At 45.8% G+C, this 18785-nt stretch overlaps 1 protein-coding gene across 4 annotated transcripts in view; it reads left to right on the plus strand.

Annotated features, from left to right (window-relative positions):
- The window catches only part of SUPT20H (SPT20 homolog, SAGA complex component), a 447817-nt gene that overhangs the window by 51674 nt on the left and 377358 nt on the right, over positions 1-18785 (plus strand). For all 4 annotated transcript variants that reach the window (XM_086935080.1, XM_086935082.1, XM_086935081.1 and 1 more), the window contains exons 5-6: positions 3493-3551; positions 3715-3781. In XM_086935080.1, the coding sequence (XP_086791206.1) occupies positions 3493-3551; positions 3715-3781 (126 nt within the window). The remainder of the gene's footprint in view (positions 1-3492; positions 3552-3714; positions 3782-18785) is intronic.

Raw genomic sequence — 18785 nt, forward strand, 5'->3', positions numbered from 1 at the left:
CCTCCTCAGGGGAGTCGAAAAAATAAGTTTTGTTTCCGTGCATAATTTTTAGGCGGGCTGGGAAAAGGAGTGCATACTTCAGATTACGGTCTTGTAGCTTGCGTTTTACTCCCAGAAAAGTCGATCTAGTATTTTGGACTGCCGGGGTGAAATCTGGGTAGATAGATATCGTTTTGTTTTCAAATTTCAAAGGAGCTTTCTCCCTGGCTGCCCTGAGCACCGAGTCTCTGTCCTTATAATGTAGTAGGCGTGCAATCAGAGGTCGCGGTGGAGCCGCCGGCCTCGGCGGCTTCAGAGGCATTCCGTGTGCCCGCTCTACACTGTATAGGGGAGTAAGTTCCGTAGGCCCCACCACTGTCTTTAGCCAGTCTTCCACAAACTGTGTAGGGTTTCTCCCCTCGCTGCGTTCCAGCACGCCCAATATGCGAACATTGTTTCGGCGTGAGCGCCCTTCCGCCTCATCCACCCTATCTCTCAATGACTTAAGCTGCCGTTCCATGTTCTCCAGTTTCGTTGAGTGTTCTGTTTGTTGTGGAATCAGATCGTCCAATGCAAGTTTATGCTCCGTGACTTTCTCCGCCAGTTTGTTGTGGTCGGCCTTCAGGAGTGACATGCCCGTTGACATTGCATCCATCCGTGATTCCAGTGCTTCCCTGGAGGCCCGTATTTCCGTTAAAATAAGGTCTAATTTAGCCTCTTGTGTGTCCTTGCCCGTCGGCGGTATGATTTCGTTGTTGGAAGAGGCCAGTCGGTCCTCAGAACCAGTGGATTGGTGTTAGGCGTTCGCCACAGGGTCCTGTTGCTTGAGCCTGTTTCTACCCATGATTGCGTGTGGGAGTGGCGCCGTGTTCTGATTTCTCGTGAAAATGCTCGGTTTCCCACTGTGGTGGTGACAGTGCTATTCATGCACTGCCTCTATCCGTTGGGAGGGCTGGTGCTCTAAGTACGTTGTGTGAGTCCGATTCAGTAGTGTCAGTAGCCGTGGGCACATGTGCACGCCTACTATTCAGACTGTCTCTATACCACACACGTCTCGTGTGACGGTCCGGTGTCCCCCGTAACTGGCCAGGGGAAGAGGGGAGAGGGCTTCCCCGGTACTGCTCCCAGCGCTGCCGCAGCCCACGTGTAATTCTTGTATCCACCCTTCAGTACGAGGGCTCCTTTATGATCAGGGCGTATGTATTGTGTGGCAGCTCTATCCCTGAATATTTACAACAAGGGGTGGTGAGGGACAGAGTCTCTGAATTAAACAGAATACTCTCACCCAGTCAAGAGATCAGGGCTAGATCCAACACCGTTTTTTAGCTCACTGCACCATCCCAGTTTCAGAACCTGGCTGTATGCAAATTAGTCTGTTCCTGTCCCAGTGCATGATGGGAACAGGGCAAACCAAACTACAAAAGCCAATTCTTACACTGGGAAGGAAACAAGCTACCGGGGACCGGTTTCTGGCATTTCAGCCTCTTCGGCCCGGCTTGCTTGAATCCTGATGGTGCAATGAGCAAGGGAGCTCTATCCCTGAAGGCACCCGGTCAGGTGCTGGGCCGCAATCTAGTGGTGAATCCGTAGGGGGCACCAGTCAATATGCTGTATGTCCTTTTATGGGTATGAGCCGTGTGACCCCCTCCGTCTTGTTAAATAGGGTATCGGTTTATCCCCTGGTCTTTAGCCAAAGGGACCTCGTTTCCCCAGCACACCTTGTCATTCAATCGCTCTCGGGCAGGTGGGGGTACTCAGTGGAGATCATGAGTGTTGCGAACCGCTGCATCGCTTTACAAAATGGCGCCCGTCATTTCCTGCGCCGAGAGCCTGGGTGTTCACCCCTCCTGGTCCGACGCTCGGGCCGTTTTCCCAGTGCTCCCTCCGCGTTATTGCTTCCTCCGTCTCTTCTCCCGGTGCCGCTTACTGTGATTGTCTCTCCGGTAGATCCTTTTGGGGTTCAGATGTCGTCCTTCATGCTCTTAGCGGGTCGCGGTGCACACAGTTTCGGACGCTGTGTCGATGGCTTGGCGTTGCACCAGGATCAGCTCCTCCCCCTACGCCAGACCGCGGCCTCCGATGTTCAGCAAGGCCGCTCAGTTCCCGACAGGGCTCCTCACGTTTCAGGAGCCGGGATCACCCAGTTGCTGTCGCCGATCCCTTAGGCTATCATAAGCAATGGAGCGAAGGTGGGTGCCCAGTTGGAACAGGGTTCACAGGATATTCAGCATATGTTCAGGGCATGGGACGGAGCTGGCTCAGTTCACGTCCTCCATGCTTGTCTCGTTGTCTCGTAGCCACGCCCCCCTAGTGTTTTAGGGTTTAGGGTAATGTAGGGGTTGGAGTAGTGTGGGTAGTGTTGTAGTGTAGTAGTGTTTTAGGGTAGTGTAGGGGTGGGAGTAGTGTGAGTAGTGTTGTAGTATAGTGTTTTTGGGTTAGGGGTAGTGTAGGGGTGGGAGTAGTGTGTTTTGTAGGTGTAGGGGTAGGGTTGTCACTTACCTTGCAAACTTTAACTACGAGTATAACTTTACCACTTATGCCTTTGTGTTTTAATGGCATGCATGGTAAAGACATACTCATGGTAAAAGTATGCGATGTAATGGCATGTCGTTGTCATTGACATCACGTAGTAATACCGGTGGTGTAATGGCATGTGTGGTATTAGTATGCGATGTAATGACATACATCCTGTGTGGGCAAAGGTTTAACCTCATCAGTACCAGTTTAACACCCAAATACAGCGATAAGCTCTTCTACACAATCAATAACATAACCTAATAAAACATAACATTTGTTTCTTCATTATTGTTGTGAAATGGGTGTGTAATTTTTGTTGATTAGGTTATATGTTCTCCTGAATTGTAAAGTGCATTCCTGGCACTTGTAGGACCTGCTAGCATTTCAGAAATTCTGCACCCTTTTCACACGGTTCCGGGAGTTTTCTTTGCTCTGTCCTTAATCCTTGTGGTCTCCTGTAAAAATCGAAAACAAAAATAAAAGGCATTGTTATTTGCAATGTCAATAGCTCAAACGCATGTAAATACAAGACCTATTGCATTGCAAATGCTTGTTTAACATTGCTGTTGGTGAATTGCTAAGCCTCCCTATGTACTCACATGTGTAAAATAATGTTTTGGCCTATGTGTATATGTAACATTCTCAGGAGTGCAATTTCACCCTTTCTCCTATTACATTTTTGCAGTGAAGGGAGGTGTTCTATTTTTTGCGGGGTTAGGTGTTTGTTGAAACCCTCCGCTAAACCACAGCGCTTATTTATTTCAAAACATATTTGTTTTCCTGACTGCTAGTGACAAAAGATGCAAAGGGGTCCCGAAAGTATTTAAGCTCTCCTGTTTCATTGATATATACCCACTGTTCCGAAGGCAATGCAATCTTGGTTGTATTTTTTAATTTGCATTCCATGCTATGCTAGATATGCAGCAGGTTAAGCTTACTTAAGCTATATTTTTTAAGCATCTTCATCGAAACTATTTTTGTCTTTCATTTATTTAGTATGTCATTGAAAGTGCCCGTCAGAGACCTCCGAAGAGAAAACATTCATCTGGCGGAAGGTAGAGAAAATGTGATCCTTTATTGTGATGTAACATTCCTAGTTTTTTAAGTTGACTTGTTGTGGTGCCTGGCTGGTAAGGAAATTAATTGTTTGCTATAACAGCCCATTACTGAAATTAAGCACTCTTTTTGTTAATTTAAACTTAAAATCATATTTTTCAGGAAATCTGTCTTTCAAAAGCTGTATGACTTATACTTGGAAGAAAGTGAAAAGGAGCCAAACATAAAGGTAAATGGTATTTTGCTGTACGACATGCTTTCCTGTTCCGCTCTCTTAACGATAGGCAGAAAGTATGGAAATTAGGCTGTGTATATTTTATTGACATGGTGAATTACTATACCATACAATAAAATATTTCCCTTAAGAGAAATAGAAGTGTGTTTCAACAATTGACCTTGCGATCAGCCACACTGTCCATTTCCAAAATGATCAGATGTGTGTGTTTGCAAACCTTTTGTTGTCCATCTTCGGGTCGAAATTTAGCTTTTCCTATCCTCAAATGAAAGTCAACCCTTTTTGGTTTAAAATAGACCTTTATTTGCTTATGACACTGCTAATTTTTGTACAAAAAAAATCTATTTTAGTACTTTAAAATGTGCCACCACTGTGTATACACTGAAGACAAACATTATACATATTGGCCAGGTGGGTTCCGGTTCACAAATGCGTTTGTAACATTATGTGGCACAAAAATAGGAAAATTCCCTTAATTGAGTCACAAAACATAAATGTGCACATACACATTGATTTAGTCACAAATATATATTGCTTATAAGGCAGACAACTGTCTGTGAGTGAATCTTCTCAAATGGTCAAATTGTGGGTGTTCCAGGGTCAGTTTGTCTGCCAAAGTAAACACAAACCATCAGGCTTGCAAGTTGTTGATATTCATAAATGTTTGGTAGGCATATTCTCACTAGAGATGTTCAGAAATGTACATCTGTCAAAGAAATGTTTAAGTCCCTATCAAGGGTGGAAATAGGAGGAAGCACCCTTTAAATTACAGTGTGCGTGGGAAGTGTTTCTTGATGTGGAAAATTGTGTCTGTGTAGAGAAGGAAATCATTCAAGTGCAGAATAGTTGCATTCTCCAGGAGAACTGCTGAAATTCTTTTTGAATTCTGGCAATGACAGAAATGCATGCATATGGTGCATTTATAATTCCTGATCTGGGAAATTATGAATTGCTCTTTTGCTTTCAAGTGATTTCACACTATGCATTGGAAGAGTGTAACATTTTAAGTTCTCAGCTACAGTTAGTGATAACCTGTAGGATATATCCGAATGAGAGATATCGTGCAAAGAGTCCAGGCGTTCCCTTGTGAGTGGACAAGGACTAGGGGGTAGTGTGGTCGAGCAACCTTTGGCTTATAAGTGGAGCGTAAAACAGATGCAAATACACAATACAAAATGGGGAACATCCTTTACAACGCGGATGTTACACCGCAGTTCCCTTACAACGCAACTTTTACAACGCAAGTTGTAACAACGATTTGCGCTGGGGGGCGCTCCAGGATAGTAAATAGTTTAATGTACTATCCAACTCCTTCCCTACTATCCACGGGGACTGGAGTTGGAATAGTAAATTAAACTATTCACTATCCAGCCCCCAACAACGCAAGTCGTGGTAACGACTTGCGTTGTAAAACATGCGTCGTAAAGTACTGCGATGTAAAACATCGCGTTGTAACGACATACATCCATACAAAAGTCAGTAAATTATATACATGACTCAAGAAGGAGATCCACACCAAATTATAAAAATAAGAAGTATCTTTTATATATGTTTAGTCACCAGAATCAGTTCAGATAAGTATGTTTTTAAAGAGAAATACATTTGAGTTCAAAAAGTCGACACTCCATATTAGGAAGCTGCAATGTTATCCTATGAAAGGAAGAACAGTACAGCAACTTACAGAACCAATTTCCAGTAGTTAAGGTGAGTGGTGGGCAAGGTCAAAGGCAGCGCTAGCAGATCACCACAAGCGGCACTATGGCGGTCGGATGCACGAATGCAAACGGCATCAGCTGCCCAATGTTACTATATGGGAATCGGTCTCTGCGAAAAGAGACTGCAGGCTCTGGCTGAGAGGCTAGTCGGGCTGAACCAACAGGGGGCTCAGGCGTTATGATGCTCAAGTAAAAGGTCCTCTTCTCCACAGCCTAGGGGTGATGGGTGCAGAGGTGTCTTTAGGCATCTGGTTTTTCTTATCAGAGCAGTTGTGCAGAGGCTGCAGGCGTCATTGGAAAGTTCACTGGGGGTGAAACCACGGTGGACTCTGTCTCTGGGGGGCTGGGTGACCAGGTTGACACCATTGGCCCATTTCAACTCTGGCTTGGAGAGATGGGTGCATTGGTGTCCTGAGGTGCGGGTTTCTGCAGTATTGAAGTCCTCTCAGGAGTCTTTGGGTGCCTGCAGGATGCAAGGAAGCAGGTCTGCCAATTCTCGAGAGACCTTGGTTCCTGCGTGAAATGCTGGCAGGTCTCCCGGGTTTTGGGGCCTCAGCAGCTGCAGGGTAAGTCAGCAGGCATGCAGCGGGCAAGGTTAGAGCCAAGTTAGTTGCTGGGTCTACTGTTCTCATAGGTGTGACTCTTCATGTCCGTCTTCTTCTTTCAGTTCTGCAGGATCTGATTTTCTGCTGCCAGGGGCTCCCCAAAATACTGAATTTAGAGGTGTTAGGGAGGTTTAGAGTAGTAGCCAATGGGCTATTGACCCTTGGGGTCACTGCACCCCCTATATGACTACTTCCTGTTGAAGGTGGGCTTATCCCTGTCCTAGAGTTCCTAGGGTTGCCATCACAAAGATGGCCACCTCTGAAAAGTGTCCACTTCAGGTAGCCCACCTTAGGAGTGGTACTAACCGGTCAGGTAGGTGTACCGCCTTGGCCCCCCCCTCCCCCTCCCCCCAGCTGATTTTCCCGCCTGTCCTGGTGCCAAAGAGGGTCTGGACAGGGGCTTTGGCTTCCACTTCAACAGTGCCAGTTATTTGAAGGTAGGCGTGCTTATCAGCAGGTCATCCTGTGGGAGGGGGTGTGACACCCCCTTCTCGGGCAGGCTTTGTTCCTGAACACCTCAGGGCACAAAGCTCTCATCCTAGAAGGTAGAAACATGTTTCGGGTGGCAGGATGGCAGAGACCAGTCACTCAACACTCCAGAGGATGGTAGGTTTTCAGGGGGCACATCTATGGTGCCCTCTGGCTGCATCTATTAATAAATGCAACACAGGAATCAGTGTGGGTTTATTAATATGAGATGTTTGATACCAAACATCCCAATCTTCAGTGAAGCCATCATGTAGCTGGGAAATTATTTTCACTAGTGTTTTAAGTGTGGTTTAAGATGGCTTCCCCGGTCACTTACACTGGCAGTAATAGGACTGGCCAGCCGGGGGCATATATGCTCATGCAGGTATGCCCGCACATGTAATATTATGCACCCTGTCTTAGGCCTGTAAGGCCTGGTGTAGGGGTGACTTACCAATACAGCATGCAGTGTTAGGGTAAAATGTTGTGTTTTCACTTTTATCTGCACCAACACACACAGTCTGCAATGGCAGTCTTGCATGTGGTTGGTGAGGGGTCCCTTAGGGTTGCATAATTCATGTTGGGGCCCTTAAGGACTCCCTTTAGTACCTCAGGCCCTAGGTACCAGGGTTACCATTTACTAGGAACTTAGAGAAGATGCTAAAGATATTGCCAATTGGATGGAACAATTGTACAGTTTCGGAACGAGATCTGGCATTGGGGACCTGGTTAGCAGGAACCCAGTGCACTTCCAATCAAAAGCACTTCAATACCAGACAAAATGTGGGGGTGACCATGTCAAAAAAGGGGTCCTTTCCTACATAGCCTCTTGTGATCCATACCGGACACACTCTGTGGCCATAGAGCTCACCCATTGCTTATCATTGATTTGTTTATATTCCTTCTCATGTGCTTGCTTCTTATTCAATGACTAGTCTACCTCTATATATATTGGTCCCTTTCTTGGAGCATATTCTGTTTACAGTCCTTTTGATTCGCTTATTTGTGTCCTTTCACAACTCAGTAGGATACTATTTCTTTCTTTCTTGTTAAGCACGCCATGAAAGTGCATGTTTTCCAGCTCTCCCCCGCAAATGCCTCCCTCCTGTGCACCGTGTTGCTCTCTTCCTCATGTGCTGATTTTCCCCTCCTTTATCTCTTTTCCCCCACTCAGCTTTATTATACCTTTCTTATATATTTTTTAAACAATGTTAAGATTTCTGGGTGGGCCTGGCAACTCCCATATACTGCTGAGCCTCTCCACTTGCTGAAATGCACTTTAGCACGATTGAAACTGTATTTTTGTATTCAATTCAGCAAGTGGCGTCCGATCTTGAATTGGTGAATAAAAAAAAAAAAACTCATTCAGTATCTGCTTGAATTCATGGTGACCTGTGCATGAGCAGGTTTACACGCATGTGCATGAGTAGGTCTTCATGCATGTGCATGCGTAATGAATGATGTGGGCGCTAGTAGTTTTGACGTGTAAGTAATTTTATTACCTGATAGAGACATATAGCCGCAGATTCCTTAACTTAGAATATCCCCAGGCGTGAGACTTAATCCGGACTTTTTTTTGCAGCAGCACCTCTGCATGCCGGGGGACAGCGCCACACTACCCCGGCCTCATGTCGTCCACGTATGTGACATCCGTGAGGTCATATATGTCCCTCCCGGCGCGCAGACGTCAGTTTCCTTATTTTCAGGGTGTAACGCGGATCCGGAGTGAGAGGTTCGTCTAGCCTGTTTTCAGGCCCTTTTTTGACGCTTTGCGCCTGGAACAGTGTGCAATGCCTTCAGGCTCTTCCTGATCGCTGAAAATGTCAGTGACGGACCCACATCTTATCTGTATGTGGTGTCAGGGCGAGCACCACGACTCCACGGACTGCGACGCCTGCCAACACCTCAATCGGAATTCCCGGCGGGAGCGCCGGATGAAGCTTCTTTCAGCACGGCTGTCCCGGTCGGAGTAGTCTCGTCCCCCACCCTCTTCAACCCTAGCAGGCCAGTCTTTTTTCCAGTTCCGCCGTTGATCGCCCTCTGGGGCCCGGGGATGTCATTCGCCACTTATTGGTAAGTCGAGGTGCATGTCGCCGAGGTCCTCTACCTCACTTTCATCTGTTGCCGGGGACACTTGTTCCTAGAACATTCCGGACATGTGCCCCCGACAGTCTCCAGGGACGTCAGATGTGGTATTGTCAGGGTGTGTCCCGTCTGGGTCCCCCTTCTACGATCCATATCGCGTCGTCAGGGTGCAGCCCGGCTGGGTCCCCCTCTACGACCCCTTGCACCCCTGCCGCTCCGCATCGTCCCATGGGGCTCCCTGTGGCATAGCAGGTGGTTGCTGGTGCTTAAAGCCTCGCTTTGAGCAAACCTCGGCCTTCCGGGCAGACGGCCGCCTGTGTGTAGCCGGGGTCGGTGCTGTTCTGGCGCCGTAAACTTGCCCCCCCGGCTCTGCCTCCGCTTCTTTCTTGGGAGCCTGAGCCTGTTGTGGTTGAGGCGCTGGCACCATCTCCTTCTTCGTAAAGGGAGCTTGTTGCGGATTCGGCGCCGGACGGGGCTGAATCGACACCGGATGGTGTCGAGTCGGCGCCGGACGAGGCTTGATCGGTACAAAAGGGGGTGGTGATGGACGGAGCATCTGAATCAATCAAACACTCACACCCAGTCAAGAGATCTGGGTTTAATCCATCACCGTTGTTTAGCCCACTCTGCCACCCCAGTTCAGACATGGCTATATGCAAATCAGTCTGACCCGGTGCCTCATGGGAACAGTCCAACCCGAACTGGCAAGCCATGTCTTCCTTGGACCGGAAACAAGCTTCCGAGGACCGGACGAGGCTCGATCAGCAGTCGTTTTGGCACCGCATTGACGCCGGGTTGTTGAGACTTCCCTAGAAGCGCCTGGAGAGAGTTTGGCGTCGGCCTCGCACCCGGGGATGCCGGATGTATTCTTGCCCGTGCCTCCCTTGTAGCCCGTGGACCCGGCAGGATCCCTGCCTCCTCAGGAGCCCCCGGACCCGGCAGGCTCCTCGCCGCCTCAAGAGCCCCATCATGACCCCCATTCGTCAATGGGGCTCCCCTCAGTTGGGCAATGGTCACACCCTCAGTGTCTTTGGAGGGTTAGCTTATAGCCCTCCCCTACTGATGAGCTACTGTCCCCTCCACGGAGGGCTACCGAGGCTGGTACGGCTTTTCTGAGAGTGGTCTCCTTGGCCACTCAGATTTTAAATATGCAACCCCCTTCAGCACCCTTGTCTGTTGACCCACTACCTGATGTCCTTCACCGTGGGTCAGGGAATGTGGAGCTGCTTCTGCCCTTTGAAGCTTCTCTGTATGATGCCCTTTTGGGTACCTGTGTTCGGCCAGCTTCCAGTGATCCGGTGGCTCTGTCTGTCAATCACCGCCACTGTCCTGCTCCACATGATCCAGTTTGGTTTTGCGCATCCTGGCGTGCAGGGGTTTGTTTTGCAAACTGCCTTCCCTTCCTTGCCTCGGCTAATGCTTCCTCTCTCCCGGGAATCCAGATGGCTTGAGTCATGGGGTTGGAACATCTTTGCCTCCACTGGTGCTGCCCTATGGTCACTAAATACAGTGTGTGTCCTGGCTCGGGCTACCTCTGTCCTGTGGGACTATGCAGAGTCTTTGCTCTCTGCCACCACTGAAGGTGCACGCGTTGACCTCCTTCATCTTCTCCGGGATGACCGTGACCTTGCTGAATATACGACCCGCTTGGCCTTGTATTCTGCTGATTCCTTAGGCCGGGCTATGGCTGGTTCAGTTGCCTTGCAGCGCCATGCTTGGTTGCGGGATAGCGTCTTCCCGGAGAATATCCGGGAGAGACTTGTTGATTTACCCTTTGATGGGGTTTTGTTTTTGATGCTTACGCCGAATCGGCTGTTCAGCGCCTCCTTGCGGGCTTTCACCCCCCGCCCTGTATTCCTCTGGTGTTTGTTCTGGGGTGGTACCTTTTCATTTAGCATCCTTTTGATGCATTATATGTTTTTGGCTGGCAGTAGGCCTCATGTCTTCCTTTAGCCAATGGACTCCTGCATGAGACTCAGCATGGTTTCCGGTCTGGTCACAGCACGGAGCCGGCACTGATCGAAATGGCTGACTCTGTCAGGTGGACACTGGATCAGGGATCGAGGGCGGTGTTGGTGCTGCTTGATCTCTCGGCAGCATTCAACACCGTCTCTCATAAGATCCTGTTGAAGAGACTGGCAACTCTGGGAATAGGGGGTACTATGCTGAAGTGGATCGCCTCCTATTTTATCAGAACGCACTCAGCAGGTCTATACTCCCCCTTTCACATCCCCTGCCAGACCATTCAAGTGGGGAGTTCCTCAGGGCTCTTCCATGAGCCCGCTCCTCTTTAATGTCTATTTCACCCCGCTGGCTGAAATAATTGCTCAGGCTGGAGTTAAAACCACTTCCTATGCAGAAGATATCCAGCTCCTTTTTACCTTCGAAGAGCCCACTGCCAAGGCATTCGATCTACTGAAAACCTGCCTCAGGAACATATCAAGATGGATGGACTCAAATTCCCTCAAGCTTAATGCGGGGAAAACAGAGGTCCTGTTTTTTAACACTCCATCCCCACTGTCATCCAATCTGTGGTGGCCGGACGACTTGAGTCAAGCCCCTGTACCAAAAGACTCAGTACGGAACCTCGGGGTTCGCTGGGACAACCAGCTTACTTTTGAAGCCCAGGTGCAAACTATAGCAGGATCTTGCTTTGCAAAGATTAGAACAATAAAAAGACTCATTACCTATTTGCCCACTCACTGTCGAAAAACAGTGGTTCAAGCCCTGATAACCTCCCATCTCGATTATGCCAATGCACTGTATATAGGCATTACGGCCGGTCTATGTAACAGACTCCAGACGGTCCAGAATGCGACGGCTTGTTTGGTGGTGGGTATTCCTCCCAGACATCATATTACCCCGCATCTCCGTAAATTGCACTGGCTGCCCATAAATAAAAGATGTCAATTTAAAGCCATGACATTGGCATACAGGGCTATGCAGGGCATAGGCCCGGCTTATCTTAAAACCTGCTTACGTCCCTATCACAACGCCAGATCACTACGCTCAAACTCCCAGCTTCTCCTAGTCACCCCTAGGTTTAAGAGAACCCGAAAGGGAGGGAAAACTTTTGAAGTTTGCGCCTCTCAGCAATGGAATAAGCTCCCTTTATCCCTCCGAGCCTGTCAATCTGAATCTCTATTTCGCAAGGCCCTCAAAACCCATCTTTTTGATCGATAATCTCTTTCATGTGCCCACTGCTTTCAGATTCATTAGCGCCGGGACGCCCCGTTGGGGCAGCTGTGCGCTTTACAAAAGACACAAATAAATAAATAAATAAATAGCATGGTCCGGAGTGGTTACCCTTTCATTTGGCTTCCTTTGGAGGCATTATGCTTTTTGAGCTGGCGGTTAGCCTACTGTGGCAGTGTTCCACAGATTGTCGAGTCTGGTCCTCTGACTGTGGCTTGTCCTAAGAGGTGTTCCCTGTTGTTGGGGTGTGCATACTCCTTGTGGGGTACTTGTATGCTATTATATAGCTCTGCTTTATGTCAACTGGGCCTAAGAGATCCCTTGGGCTCTATGTGTCACCTGGTGCGCTTATCTGCCGTTGTACGGTGCTCAATGTAATACCTTGTAGTCATCTTGTATACCTCATGGGCCATCTTGCTTAATTGCCTCATTCTCCTCCTTGGGAGGTTTTCAGGGAGTTATCACGCTTTAAATGCAGCTGCCGTTTGCCATTACTGCACTAGGTGTGTTCCTGTAGTCGTGGCTCGTTTACCTGTCTTTGCTATATATATGTATATGTATATGTGTGTATATGTGTATATTTATATATATGTATATATGTATATGTGTGTGTATATATGTATATGTGTGTATATATGTATATATATGTATATGTGTGTATATATGTATATGTGTGTATATATGTATATGTGTATATATGTATATATGTATATGTATATATATGTATATATATATGTGTGTGTGTATATATAGATGTGTATATATATATATATATATATATATATATGTATATATATGCATTCAAAAACGGCGTTCCTCACGAGCACTCGGGCAAAGGAAGTACAGACCACAATCCACGCAATAGTCCAAAAAAGAAGATTTATTCCATCATAAATCTACGTGACGCGTTTCGCACTCCACGGAGTGCTTGATCACACAAATTGTACCCGTCAGAATACATCTTTTATGTTTACATTATGATTCGACTGTGAACATGAAAAACGGACATGGGCATTAGAACACTGTTCTCTAGTGAACTAAACTGTCGCCATTTTGGAATGGTATAACGTTCACATTATATTGCATTGTGTTTGTATATAAACTTAAATTGTCAAATTACAAAGCATAAATGCAAAATAAATGTACTTGCATATGTAATTACAATCTCCCTATTACATATGTACACCAAATGGTGTGTTTATCACATAGCATAATTCCGTAACAAAATTATAGTATATAGTCCGTAATCATGCGTAAATCATTGTAGTTCAAATAAATTCTATATGTGAGGTACATAGAAGGTTCTCTTAGCTAAGAGTTTGTATAGTTACGAAAGGCAATGTTAAGATTCTGCTGTCCGGGCAAGGGGAGGGAATGGCGTCATGTTGCCACGTGTCTAAACTCCACCCCAGAGTGATATCCGCCCCGTCACCCGGTAGTCAAGGAAACCGTGCCAAATAAACAAAAGCATTTGTAATGACCCCAGCGAGTGAAATGCTATCATGGGTATTAGGAAGACATAAACTCGTATGTGAGAAGGGGTGGCACACGCTAGATTGCAATCATGGAATCTTAGCGAGACAGTAGCAAAAATATTCAATCCTGGATAGTGGACTAAGGTAGATAATATAAATAAGAAAACCGGGCATGTTAGCAGAATATTTTGTGGAGTATAAGCAAACATTGCAAGTGTTCAATCCTGGTTAGTGGACTAGGCTAGTATTGCATATAACTGAACCGAGCAAGATAGATATCTAAGTACATGTATATCTTCAACATTTCATAGGTATAGAGAACAGGCGCAATTATACGTAAATTTTACTAAAGTGCACAAAGAATAGAAAAAGTTTAAAATTGATAATTTCGTTTCTGATGGATCAGAGAAGACCACAGTGTAAAGGTTTAGGGTACGTGTGTCGTATTATCATCAACCCATCCCTCCCTTTGTATTATCTGTGGAGGAGAGAAAAGAGAGAAGACCAATGTCTGAGTCCGATCTTGTGTCTGTACAAGTAACATAGCTTTACACAATTATCGTTCTAATGAAGAATATAACATATCATGCAACATCATCATATTTATTCCTGTAAGTGTGCGTTATACTCCTCATCCATATTATGGCCTTTGGGGTACCGAGTACATAAACTTATTATGTATTTGGATTCTTTTTGTCTTAACTTCATAAGACGATTACCTCCTCTCGGGCCAATGTTCACTTGTTCTAAAATATAATAGGTGAGTTTTTTGGGATCTGAAAAATGGTGACTCTCAAAATGGCGTGCGATTGGATATTGTTGATGTAAGTTACTGATCGCTCTGGTATGTTCTAATACACTTTTTTTTTTTTTAGCCATATGGGTCGTGCTGCCTATATATATTAGTTCACAAGGACAGGTTAAGGCATAGATCACAAAAGGAATGGTACATGTTAGAAATTGTTTGATTTGCTGCATTTTGTTGGTGCTAGGATTCCAGTATTCTTTTTTCATGTGGCTGTTAGAGCAGGCCTTACAGTGGCCACAAGCCCTGTAAGTTAATACTTCTGGAAATAGTTTTAGTGCTTATGTCATTGTGTACTAGTAAGTCACTCAAAGTACGTCCTCTTTTGTAGGTTATACTGGGGCGTTTTGGTAGGGTGTCTCCAATAATAGGATCAGATGTAAGTAATTTCCAGTTTTTTACTAGGTTTTTGAGTATTTGCTTAGAGTTCTTAAATATACATTTATTCTTCTGATTCTTTTTCATAATTTAATAAAACTTCTAATAAAATGTTTTCTGGAATCTCCTCATTTACATTCTGTGTTTCCATTGATTCCACACACTCAAGTAATCCAAGGTCCAGAGACTCATCCATAAAGTCAATGTTATCATTTTCAGCATTTTTTCCATCATGGTTGTTGTCCAAAACAATTTCAAAAGAAATATTCTTTCCTCCTTCCATTTTGTTGCTGTAAATTGCATTAAAAAAAATTATATCAGTAGAGATAGGGCACTGTTGGGTTTAAGTTCAGACATGTAGTTTGGATTTTTTAACAGTGAAGTTATCTTTGGGCAGTGTATGGTATCAGGCTGGAATTTGAAATATAACAAAGAGTATGTGATGAAGCCTAAGTAAATTTATAATAATACAAGTGAAGCCTAACTCAATCCATAACTATAACAGAGAAGTCTATCTCAATCTATAACTATTACAGAGGGATAGTATATAACTAACAGAATATTTTTTCTCAAATTAACTTAAAGTGCACAACATACTTCACTTTCCAAAATAACAACTTACCTTTGAGAAAGCAGTTGAAGTTGTCAGTGTTATTTCTTTTCAAATGCACTTAAGGAAGCAGTAGTCAAAATGGCTGTGTTTCCTTCTCTTTTTTTTATTTATTCATGTACAGAACCAATCAAATGTCAGGAAATAATCGTAGAAAATGAAAAACTTTTTAATTGGTTGTACATTCTAACACTTCATATGTGTTTTGGTCATGTAATTTACCTCAGGATATTTAGACAGGCCTGTAACCTAAATGTCTCAATGGAATTCCACCAAATTTGGGCAAATGGAAGGGACTGCTATGTAGTAGGGCCTATTCTATATTTGATGATAGTGTCTCCAGTGGTTTTTCTGTAAATTACTCTCCCACCTTTTTTTATGGAGCGCTTACCGCTTATGGTTTTTTAAATGCTAATTCCTATTCCTAACTATAACTGGTGTGAAACCTCTGTTGTTTTCAGTGAATATGTATATATATATATGTATATATATATATATATATATATATATATATATATATATATATATATATATATATATATCCCCTACTGGCGGTCGCCAGTAGGTAGTTATAGTTAGGATTTTTTTCAATGTTAAATCTCAAAATTCTATTTGGAATAACTTTGGCGCCGGTTGACGAATCTACCTGAAAATTTCCTCAAAATGGCCTCGCGGCACCCCGGTCCTTCTCTAAAAGTTTGGGGGGGATTTGTCAAGCGGGGCCGAGATAAAAGGGGGGTCCCAAAACGTGTTTTCCCCATGTTAATTTCCATAGGGCGGTCGACCTCACTTTTAGCCCGAACGGCTGAATGGATTTCCACCAAACTTGGCAAAATTGTAGGGACTGGTAGCCCGATGTGCCTTTGCTATGTCTCAAGATATGTGCTCCAGTAGATTTTGAGTAATTTAGGTTCAAAAAAATATATATATCTATGGCAGCGCTCCGGGGAGCGCTCCGGGCGCGCCACGCGACTTGCGCACGGAAAGCTGATTGGCTCTCGGGTGTCTGTAAACATTCGAAACAGTCCGGAGCGGCCGCCATCTTGTGTCTCGGTAAAATCGAGACATAAGAGGTGGAAAAATCAAAGGGGGAAATGACCATAAGGGGGCAGGGATAGACCCCCCCTGACCCCCTAGGTTTGATGTGGGGGCCATAAAAGGGCCCAGCGGGGCAAAACATTTTTTTTTTTTTTTTTATTTGCGCGGGGGGAGCGCCCGGTACGCGGACCGGGGAGCGTCCCATGGGGAAAAATGAATAAGAGTTTTTAAAAAATTTAGCCTTTTTTTATAAATTGGAGGTAGTTCTAAAAAGAACTGGTTTTTAGGTCTCGCCTGTCGATGCGCATGCGCATCGAGCAAGCGAGACTATTGCGAGTTATCCACTCTTTATCCACACTGCAAGGAATCGTGGCGATTCCTTGCAGTGCCCGTGACTTTTAAGGTCAATGCGCATGCGCATTGAGCTTATGCGCATGCGCATTGACCTTAAAATCGCGTGCGCGTGCACGTCCGTCTCCTAACAACACACACACACCCTCTCCCCCGCTCCGCCCCCTCCCGCCGTGTCGCATTTCTCTTTCTCCTCCCCCTCCCCTCTCTCCCCTCCGTCTCGTTTCACACACACCCTCTCCCCCGCTCCGCCCCCTCCCCGCCAACACCGCCTCGCGAGCTCGTCATTCCAAACCCGCCCTCCCCCGCCTGACCCCGAGCCTAGTTTTCCTGGTCTCTCACTATCCGTTCCAGCAAATGTATCACATTTCAGTTTTCTGAGAGGGCTGACTGAATATAGCGGCAGATACATTTTCATGTTTTTGAGTTAGGATCTACAAATCAGGCCCTAGCAGAAAACAATTTAGTTGTCACAGATGATACTGTGAGTAAAAGTTACATATAAACCATTCAGTGAATAATTGTCTGTGTTTTCGGTGCGTGAAATTAATTAAATTGTTTGGTCCATATCAGGCCCTAGCAGAAAACAATTTAGTTGTCACAGATGATACTGTGAGGAAAAGTTACATATAAACCATTCAGTGAATAATTGTCTGTGTTTTCGGTGCGTGAAATTAATTAAATTGTTTGGTCCATCGACACACCCTCTCCCCCGCTCCGCCCCCTCCCGCCGTGTCGCATTTCTCTTTCTCCTCCCCCTCCCCTCTCTCCCCTCCGTCTCGTTTCACACACACCCTCTCCCCCGCTCCGCCCCCTCCCCGCCAACACCGCCTCGCGAGCTCGTCATTCCAAACCCGCCCTCCCCCGCCTGACCCCGAGCCTAGTTTTCCTGGTCTCTCACTATCCGTTCCAGCAAATGTATCACATTTCAGTTTTCTGAGAGGGCTGACTGAATATAGCGGCAGATACATTTTCATGTTTTTGAGTTAGGATCTACAAATCAGGCCCTAGCAGAAAACAATTTAGTTGTCACAGATGATACTGTGAGTAAAAGTTACATATAAACCATTCAGTGAATAATTGTCTGTGTTTTCGGTGCGTGAAATTAATTAAATTGTTTGGTCCATCGGTCAATTTAAAATGTCTGTCTATTTTTGAAGAATTTCCCAGCTTGGAGTTTTTAGAATATGGTCACCCTAGTTCAGGCTCCTACACTATGCTAGCTTAAAACACTCCGACTAACCCTCAGTAGCCCTCCTTACAGGCCCCTCCTGTTGCAATCTATGGAGAGCCCCCGTCTCCCTGCTGTGGGAGCCGGAGGATAGAGGCCGGAGAGGTCACTCCTCCAGGAGCTCTGAGATTGCTGCCATGGCCAGGCTGGGCTGCACGCTCTGTTCCTGCTCTTGGTGAGTGTTTATGCCACCGGTGTTAAAAGGCTGCCTCAATTCCGGTGTACGCTCTTCCCTGGTTAGAAATTGGTGTCTTGTTTCTAGGGAGAAGTTTTCGGGTGTGGAGTAAAAACATTTTTTTCCTGCACTAGTTGGAACCACTGAAGCCGGTCCCTCCAGCGGGAAAAGAGGCGTGCCGCGGGCTGCTAAAGACCAGTACACGGATGCAAGTAAAACTGCGCCAGTGGCTCGTATGACCTTGAGCGATCCATTCAAATGCTTCTCTGCATCTATCTGCTGCTACAGCCTTAACAATGTCTCTGCTGGACTCGGGTTTAGCCTGCATGTTATTGGCTCCGGCGCCAAAGGTGGTGGTTTTCAATGGTGCATTATCTGAAGGTAAATTCACATACCCATGTTGCCGTGGTGCCCTCTCGGAGTCAGCCCTTATGCTCTGTTCTGCTCCTTGCAAAGTTGGCGAATGCTTGGTATGCGCAAGACTGCTTTGCACGTTCAAATCAACAGAGACATTATTTGTTTACTTACATTTCCTTGATGATAATACTTTCTAAAGCAGGCGTCTGTTTATTGCTGCAAATCGGGTGTAACTTGGGCAAGCTTTAAAAAAATTGTCCAACAATAGCGACTTTGCGCAGCATGACCGGATTTTTATCCCTTTTTTCATATTTACCTTTGCAAAAACTTGCACAGAGCGCAGACGATGTCAGGAGTGAGTCAAAGGGAGAAAGCTTGGGAGAGGATGTGGTCTGACGGCTAGAGCTGCTGACTTTGGTGCTGAAAACCAAGGTTCAAGCCTCGGGGTCGACTCCACATCCTGTGATTCTGGGCAAATCACCTAATCTCCCCGTGCCTACCAGAAATTTA

The sequence above is a fragment of the Lissotriton vulgaris genome, chromosome 8 (genome assembly GCF_964263255.1).
Source record: "Lissotriton vulgaris chromosome 8, aLisVul1.2, whole genome shotgun sequence".
In the NCBI taxonomy this organism is placed as follows: Eukaryota; Metazoa; Chordata; class Amphibia; order Caudata; family Salamandridae; genus Lissotriton; species Lissotriton vulgaris.